Source organism: Fringilla coelebs, assembly GCF_963513975.1.
Source record: "Fringilla coelebs genome assembly, chromosome: 2".
In the NCBI taxonomy this organism is placed as follows: Eukaryota; Metazoa; Chordata; class Aves; order Passeriformes; family Fringillidae; genus Fringilla; species Fringilla coelebs.
The window spans coordinates 95918546-95928177 of NC_140029.1; the positions used below are offsets into that span (position 1 = coordinate 95918546).

The 9632-nt window shown below is 39.9% G+C and overlaps 1 protein-coding gene across 1 annotated transcript; it reads left to right on the forward strand.

Annotated features, from left to right (window-relative positions):
• Nucleotides 1–2012: 2012 nt before the first annotated feature.
• LOC311166789 (lymphotactin-like) lies at nucleotides 2013–5530 on the forward strand. Its single transcript, XM_084226953.1, has 3 exons — nucleotides 2013–2127; nucleotides 4568–4685; nucleotides 5398–5530. The coding sequence occupies exons 1-3, from the start codon at nucleotides 2058–2060 to the stop codon at nucleotides 5501–5503; spliced, it is 294 nt and encodes a 97-aa protein (XP_084083079.1). The 5' UTR covers nucleotides 2013–2057; the 3' UTR covers nucleotides 5504–5530.
• The last annotated feature ends 4102 nt before the right edge of the window (nucleotides 5531–9632 follow it).

Below are 9632 nucleotides of genomic sequence, written 5' to 3' on the forward strand. Positions count from 1 at the left end.
ATAGGGTTACATTTCTAAAGAAGGAGTTCTGCCAAAACCAGTACAAAACAGAGTAGTTATTAAAAATGCAATTGAAGCCATCAATTCAGACTAGAAATCATCTCTCAGCTGAAATGTGAGCACAGAGAATGTGTTTGCTTCTAGCCCATTACAATATGAATTAAAATACTAAACACCAACTATTATTTCAGGTAGTTATGAAATCAGAATGAAAACTACAGAGCAAAAGTGATGAAAATCAAGGGAAGAAAATAATGGAAACATCAAAACTGGATGTCACTTGCTGGTAATTCTTCAACCAGTACTCCAAGAGTTAAGAAACAATGTAAAATCAAAATACATTAGGGTCCCACATATTCCAAACTTCACTTACTGTGCCCTGCATAAGACACATACACAAATTGTTTCTATAGATAATAGAAACAGATATTTATCCCCTGAGGTAGACAAAGTCCCTCCTAAAACCAGTTAACTGAGACACAGTCGTGTTTAAGCTGAGGTTCTTAAGTCCCCTCTGAAAGTCACTGATGCCCTCATTTAGTCTTCAGAAGTGATTAAGTGACCTGATGGCACAAATTCCACTTCAAGAGACTGCTGAACACCCACTAGAGATACTCATTTCTAGGAGTGCATAGGAATTTAGTTATTCCTGAAGATCTTGACCTCTCTTTTTAAAAGCTGACTACATGATGAGTGTTATCAGCATTATTCACACGCTAAATCCTAAACCCAGAACAGGAACAGTATCACCTACTGAGAAGAAAATTACCCCATCTCAGCCAAAATCAGGATACTCTCATTATTTCTCCAGTCCTTGCACTGACAGCTGTTCACAAGCCCAGGCATCAGGCAGCCTGTTGTTTACCTATTCATACCAGAACTAGCGGGGTTTTTCTATAGACCTGCAGAGGGCACGTGTTATAAACAGCTATGTAATAGCTGGCTTTTGCTACTATTTATTTGTGTTAATTATAAAACGGTAATTGTTTGTAATTAATAATCATAAGTGTTAAACTGCTTTTTAAATATGATAAAATTTTTAATTGTTTGTGGGCAGTGTAAAAGGGGAAGCAAGGCTTTCACAAGATGTAAGCAGGCTTGCCAAAGATGTATGTGAAGATATGGTTGCTACTGCAAAATGTATATCCAAAATGGAATAAGTGGAGAGCAGAAAACCATAAAACGAAGAGTACCCCATTTAAAGTGGGGTCAGAAGACCCTAGACTGTCCATGTCTACAACTACGGAATTGTGCAAATGCTGCAAAAATCTGAAGTAAGATTGTGGTCAACAAGCCCAAAATAAACCTGCAAATCATCCAAGGAAGTATAACAACTGTGACAGTATAAAAGACTGCACACCTTATTATCATTTATTAAAACTCTTAAAAATTTAAGAGGAGTGGACTGGCAGGAGGCATACTGGATCTGGATCTGTATGCAAAGGTGTGTTCAGTCTTGCTTCTTCCAGCACAGTGATACCAGCTTTGGCCATATCAAATCACAGAGCAAACACAAGAGTCCTGGCAACACCCGCTGCTCATAGGAAATGGCAGCGATACCCTTCCACAGCTACATGCTAGTGTGACAAACCATCCACAGCTGCTTGGAATGAGCCGAGGTGTTCCTGTTTCCATCATCCTTTAGCTCACAGTTCCCCTTTCCAGTGGTTCATTGGCCAGCAAGGTAATTCTCAAGGTCACACTGTGTCTCTGCAGTATGGCTTAGCTAAAGGTCTCAGAACTGAAGTGTGAAATGACAGGAACATTTATTACAGGTTTCCACTACTGCACAAGAGCTCTCACTTTTTGCAGCTTGAAATAAACCCAAGTCACAGTACAGAAGCAAGTGCAACCACAGTGGTTTGAGCAGGAAAAGCCTTCGCAGGAGGGCTAGTGAAGGACTGGGGGGGACTCAAATTTTCCACTTATAGTCAGGCCCTCCGTGACACCATAAAAATAAACGCAAGAACGGACCACAGAATGAGAATATAAAAACTCTGTCAAAGGGGGCTGACAGTAGACAATTTCTGCTCTGCCTTGAATCAGAAGCCGCAGCGATGAAGTTTCACACCGCAGCAATGCTACTCCTCTTCTGCCTTGGTGTCTTCACTGTGCACACAGTCAAAGGTAAGTTTACAACTCAAGAGGAAGACAAGAATTGCTCCACATTGCACCTGTGGTCTCATAAGCAAAATTTGTTGTTGCAGACAGCTGATTTATAAGATAAAACATGCAAGAAATGCAGATGAAATCTGCAAGAAAGTCAGCTTCATGCAGGATTTCATCTGATGTCCTGCCGGTGGTTGGTTTCTGCTTTAATGCAAGGAGAGATTCTGTGCCTAAGAGACCTTACAGGGTTTCTGTGCAATGGTTTCCCACTTAAAATCAAAAAATCTTGAAGGCACAATGTCTTTTTGTCTCACTGCTTCCATATACCTGTGTGTACTATAGGTTAATAGCATTTCATGAAAAATCTTTCCTGGATAAGACGTACAATTTCCTTTTTCCAGATAGATTACTTTTATATCCATTTAATTGTATTAATTGTTATATGTCTTTAACTATATAGTCCTAATTTTTCTAATATCTACATTTTAAGAAGTTCTTAATTGTTTATAAGTTCCATATTGTTTATTCACTTGTTTCTAGATAAACCTTTTAGTACAGGCAGGGAAAATAAGAACGATAACTAAAGGGGAGTAATAGATTTATACAATACCTTCTCTTGTTTCACTAATTCATACAATTGAATGTCTTCTTTCGAACCAGTTATGAACATTGATATGAGCCATGTTTATTAGCCATGCTTTAATAAGTTTGTCTGCAGTGCTGGTTAGGTGAGTGACTTTTGGATTAGGCTGCATGGATCATGGAGAAACGTGAACATAGACCCATTACAAACATCATCTCATCACAAACAGATGTCACACAAACCACTGATATGCAAGCTATATGCAAATCCACAAATACGCACTCCGAAACACAGAGAAAAAGTATCTTTACAAAACCTCACCAAATCCAAACTGAGACTGCTAAGCATTCACAGGACTATGAAGCTGCACAGCCTTCATGCTGACCCACTGCCTCTCCAGCTTCATCCCACTGCATCCTCCTATTTTCATTGGTGATGCTGCTCTTCCTCCTGGCAAGCGGCTTCGTACCACAGACAATGTCATGGTCCAGGCTGTGTAATTGGCCCTAAGAATCACCAAGTTTGAAAAAAAGCACGCTGAGATGGTCTACAAGAGAGAGAAAAAAGGACTAGAAAAAATGAAAAAAAAAAAAAAAATACACCTCGGAAAAAAGGGTAGTTCTGGGTGGTGCAGAGCAGCTGGAGTTTGTTCCCAGGCTATTCCCTGCATCAATTCCCTGAAGGTTGTGTAGTAGCAGAAGAAATATTTTTTCCAGGACTCATAACAATTGCTTGACTATCTTTGAGCTCTTTTAATGCCACATTTTGAAAACCAGTCTGAGGCAGTAAGAAATGTGTCATGAAACATAAAAAACTATGTTGTGTTACTCATTACTAAAGCAAGATGAAGAGACATATTCCTTCAGGCAAACAAAATCTCAGGAATTAGCAGATCTGCCAGTACCTGTGCACTGGCTGTCCTACACCTTCTCCAAAGACTGCTGTGCATTTGTCTCAGCTATTCTAATTATTCCAATAGTGAGACTATGTGCAGGAGGTTTTACATTTAGCAAGGTGCACCACAACAGCTCTTGGACTTTTCTCAAGCCACTACCTCTCCAAATTCTTTATAAACAAACCACAGAGTAGAGCAGTATACTTTTTGTCCCCTGCATGTGTTCCCAAACCTGTCTTCTGTGAACAGCAGTAAACCAGAAACTGGCAAGTGGAGACTAACACTAATGTACACTCCATTGTATCTGAATGACCTCCCATTTTTACTTATCATCATGTAAGAGAACAAGTGCCCAGAAAATTTTATACCAATATTGCGATCCTCTTTCTTAATCACCACTGCATTTCTCTGAATTGTATCAAAATCTTGGAGGAATGCAAGGATTAAAAAGCAGCTCACTGCCTACGAAATCAGAGTTATAGCCAGAGGTTATAAGCACTTATTCTTCTGGCAGGTGTATCTCCCTTTCTGTTAACAATTTTTGTTAATACTACTTTAGGACGTCTACAGTAAGAGAAGTAGGCTTGCTTTCCTTTTCTTCACATGGAAAATAGGAGGAATTACTGATCCAGATTCAAAAGATACGTGGAAATCCACCCAATAAAGTGCCAGTTCTAAATGTCACCTCCATATGGGTACTTGCAGATCATGTAGACTACTTGTGAATGACGTCAAATTCTTCTACTAGTATGGAAGCAGTGACTCCATAGGGATAGACAAGACTTTAGAGATAGTAGGATGCATCACAAAAAATATTTTAAGCTCTCTGGTATAACTGGTATTGTGGCTGCACATCTTGAGACTCTCATGGTCTAACCATAATTGGAATATTTTGGAATTCCTAGTTTATTAAGCAATTATGGCTAAATATGAATAAAAGTATTTACTCCCTTTGCAATTTATCTATTTTTCCCTTCTAGGGAGTGCTAGCAGTCAGCCCATGCGCAAATTCAGGTGTGTTAATCTGTCTACAAGGCAGTTGAACATCCAAAATCTTGTGAGCTATGAAAAGCAACAAGTACCAACAGATGCCATCATGTAAGTATCTCATGCACCCTTCAGACTTCCTTATGCAAACACAAAACCATCAAACAGGGAAGGGGCAGCAGAAGACAATTCTGCTGGCCCAACTCACTAAATCTGGCTAGTCCAGGTCACCCTTCCAGTTCTTCCATACCACATGGCACCTGAGTGAGGAAGGGGAGAAGAGCAGGCCTCAGACAGCTGAGAGATGTGTGCTGCTCATAAATAATGGCAGGAAGCTCACTGACCAGCTCACATCCTTATGCCCAGTGAATGGGGAATAATCTCAGCAAGGACAGAGCAGTCAGAGGCTCTGTGCATGCACTGAGTCAAGGGGAAAAATCATGTAAAAGAATATGGGGTAACTCTGAGTCTTGCCAGGAGCTGTGTTTGGTCCTCTGAGCTCAGATGCATACATTTTTATCACATCTGGGATCTGCTCCTGGGAGATAAATATTCATAAGGATTGAACGTAAAATCCCAGAATAGTACATATGCTTCATATTTTTAATATCAGCTTGTATGTATATTACCGTGTATCTTACCTATATCATAAACAGGGAATTAATGTTTCTAACTGCTGTTATTCCAACTCACACCTACAAACTCCAGCATTTGATATTGTTTTAGGACATTTTTCCTCATGTTGTGCATCAAAACCAAGAACAGACCTGGGTTTAGAGACTGGAATTTAATGCCCAGCTGGTTTGCTTTCCTTTTTCGATAGGTTCATCACTGCAAAAGGTATCAGGATCTGTGTAAGTCCTGATCAGAAATGGGTTCAGGCTGCTATGAAGAGAATAGATGGAAGACGTGCTGCCAAACGCAAATAATCCAAGCATCTAAGGCCAACCAGCTGGAATCATCATCAGTGCTGCAAGAAACAAGGACAAAAACCTTACTATCTGCTTTTATTTCCTATTTATTAAGTGGCAATAAAATCTTGGAACAAACACAAACTCACCAGAATCTATTCATTACTGATTGAATGCCTGCAGACTTCTTCATTACATGGTTGAACTCTATGAGTCTGTTTATTTTCTGAAATGCTTGCTAAGATGTACTTACATCTGAATGTAGATATTGCCTCATCCTTGCTGTCCTGACCAGGATGGCATTTAGTGGTGAATGACTGATAGTTTAACACAGTGTAGTGAGGATGACCACTCACAGAGCTGGGAGAGTGCAGACCTCCATGCTGATGGAGACCAGAGCATTCTGCATTGAGTGCTGGTTTTTAAGAAGGCGCTAAGTTAGTCAATCACACCTATATAAGCTGTACAAGGTGATTTCATGCTTCAGGCTATCACCTGATCAGTGCCATATTCAGAAGATGATCCTTGAGTCTTCTACTTTTGCACTCAGTATTGCACTATTAGCTCAGTTCACAAAGGTGTGTGAATATTCTCACCAAGGGATGATGTGGAGTAATTCAGCGTAACTCGGTGAATGTAACCCTGCCCGGTCTTGCCCTGGGGAAGCCTTATCCTACCAATGCCATCTGTGAAGTTACTTCAGTTTTCATGTGAAACAAACGTGAAACAATTGGTTTGCTTTTCCCGTTGCTTTTCTCTGAATAAGAACAGACCATGGCTGGAACCTGTATTTCACAGTCATAAGAACTCCCTGCCCTAGAGAGCTATGTACATAGACATATCTTGAAACTGATACATACTACTAACAGAAGGCTTCGAATTTTAATACATTTACTATAAACCTGAGTCAAATGGCACATTTGTTTGTAGGATTATAATGCAGAGTGATACTGCTGAAACAGGTCCCAAGATAACAGCACAAATCTGGGAACTCATGGGCTAGTTGGGCTAGAGCTGACACTATTGCTAACTCATTACTCAGATGGCTTTGGAATGATCTGATTCCAAGCTTTCTACATCATATTTCAGCTGTAAAATTCACATTTCAGACCATACCTCTTCAAAAGTTCACATATTTCAGAAACAAAGTTCATACCAACCTTGGGTGGTCCCCACATTATCAGAAGCAGAAATTGAAGAGCTCTCTGCTCAGAGAGAGAAAATATGGCATTTCAGGACTTTGAAGGGTAGAGGAGAGGTATAGGCAGAAGTGCTTCTGGAATAAAGTTCCCCTCATATTACCACATGGACAGAGCCTGCACTGCTGCTAACCAATGGGCTTTTCATCCTAAGTAACCTCTTAGCGATACTCATGGAACTGCAACACTTCTAAACTGCACCATAGAAATAAGGTCAGACTACTCTAAAAGACAGTTTTTACACTTCACTGCTCCAGTAAAGTCTTTAGACAGAATTCATCTCTCATGGCTCACGTTTTGTCAGAGCTCGGTCCTGTGTAGGGAAATGGATTTAGTTTTCACTGTCCAGGACTGGTTTTTAATAGTGCTCCTGCAGAGGCAGGGAAAAGAAGGATGACCGTAAGCGTTACACTACAGAACAGACCAAGGCAGGCTATTGAGTCTCTGTTATAGGGAGTTTTGATTCCTTACTTAAGTTCTCAATATCAACAAGACTAGAGAAAAATAGCTGTTGCGACAAACTTTGCAAGGAGATCTTTACAGGTAGAAAGAAATTTTGACAGAAAGATGTTACTGGAGTACCACAGTATATAAACTGTGTTAATTAATTTTGAATTGCTGATCTCAAGGCCCCATATCCTCATATTATAGACAACAGAATACTTCTGTTCCCTTCAGCATCACCAGAGTACTTGCAGGCTATAAACCAGGTCCCTTATAAAACCATTTTTATAGTAAACTCACAGATAAATACCATCAACTGACAGATTAAATTCATCCAGGATCCAAACGATCTAGCATGCTTTTTGCCGAAAGAATTTTAATGCCGATTCTCTTACTTAATAGTATCATATCCTGGAATGAATCTTGCTAAAGTGAATATAATTTTTTTTAATTAGGACTATCCCAACCTGAGGCTATATTAACCATCACATAGCAATTAATATTTTGTATCTGTTCATCCTCATCAAAATTCATAGAATGATTAATAATTTTTGAGAGTGAATCATCCTACTTAAGAATACCTCCTTGTTTGTTATACCTTGCAAGATCTGTAGAAATCATTGCACTGTCCTTGACATTTAATTACTATTGGTGATCAGGGCTCTCAGTATCTCTTCCTATTCCAACATGAAACTCCAGGAGCTTCTGTAATAGCACTGTTTCCCCCTAGCACTTTTCCCTAAGGCTCTCAAAAGAAAGAATGGAAAACATGATTAAACCTCCTTTTCATACACACAAAGTGCACAAAGTGCACAAAGAAAATGCAAAATCAAGAACCAGAGTGCTGCTCTTGTGCTGAAGGCAAGTAGGAACTATAGTCTTGGTCTTTCCAACATCTTAGAAAACACCTACAAAACAGCAAAACACACAAAAAATTAGGCTTAGGGTCAAAGGTACATTTGAAGGTTTGGGGCTGTGGTTGAACTGATATTCTCCCAGGTCCTGGCTGCCCAACATTTCTTCTCCAAGTGAGGTAGAGAGCAGAGGACTCATGGTCATCATTCCCCTTCTTGCTCAACCTTTGCTAGATTTCAGCCAATTTTCTTTGATTCCTTTTGTAATACCCATGCACCACTTTGCCACAAAGGATTCTCCAGATACACGGGGGCAGACCAGTGGGCATCAATATTTGAAACAAATCAACTATGTCTTTCTTGTCCCACACCACTTAAGTTCCCACAGAGATTTAAGAGTTGCACTCTCTTTGGATCTTTGGCACAGAGGAAAGGCAGCAGAGAGCACAGTGGACAAACCCTCAGCCTGTGTAAGTATTCACACCTTCCCTTATTTCAGCAGAGGCAGACAGGGCAATTACCCACCTGTCACCTTAGATATCATGAGTTCTAACATCATTATAGTGCAAGGATTTTGTATAACCAGGGCTTCACACCTCCTCAAAGTTTCTGGCAATGCAGCTTCTCTATACACTAAATATTCCCAGTCCTTGCAACAGTCATCAAACTCCTCTTCCCCCAGATCCCACCAATCCACTCTTTTATACCACTTGTTCTTATTAGCTACCAGTGTGGCCTGTTAAGATCAGGCCTGCTTCTAATCTTTAGTAATTGGTCCAGCTCCAATTCATTGGGGGATGATATTACCTTCCATACCACCTTCATTTACCCATACTGTATCCCCCCACACCCACGCCTTTGGGCCCGCTGGCTTTTTGGCACAAAAGCAGTAATTCTTCCTAGGCAATGACTTTACATAGCTGCTGCTGTATTCTTTTCACTATTTATTTATAACTAAGGAATCAGAAAGTTAAAGGTTTACAATGACCATCAGCTTTCCTGGAAACTGCTAACGCATCATTCAACCCCTAGACCTCAGTTAGGGAAATTCCTTGATTTTTTGGAGTTTCTTGGTTTTGTTTTGGCTTGGTTTTTTACATAACCTCTGACTACTTTTTGTGCTTTTCTTAATGCTGCAGGTTGTCATCAGCAGACCACCCGTTTTAACAGATTGCTTAAGACCCTGAATGGGAAGAAGAAAATGGGGGACTGGGTACCTCTGTACATCAGTGATGCTATTCGAAACATCATCAGTGATGTACAGAGGTACAAATCCCAGTGCATGATATAAAATACATGCTAATTTAGCAAACACAAATATTTTCTTCTCCCATTCCTGTGGAAAAATGCAGTGCATGCATTTTGGAAAGCTAAAGCTTATATTCTAAATTGCAAATTAATTGATTACTTAACCCAAACTGTTGGTATTTGCTACAGAAGACAGTAATTCAAATTCTATGGCATGTGAGTACAGGAAAAGGGAAAGAGGGTAAAAATATTAAAGGGGTGACAAGGAGTAATTTCAGCAGAAAGTGGTATGAAGTATCTGTCATTAAGTCCTTAATAAATTGTCTTTTAGCAGCTCCCTTGAGTTTTCATCTCTGCACTGCATGTGCACTAAGTCTCTCTTCACCTTAGAAGAAGAAGCTT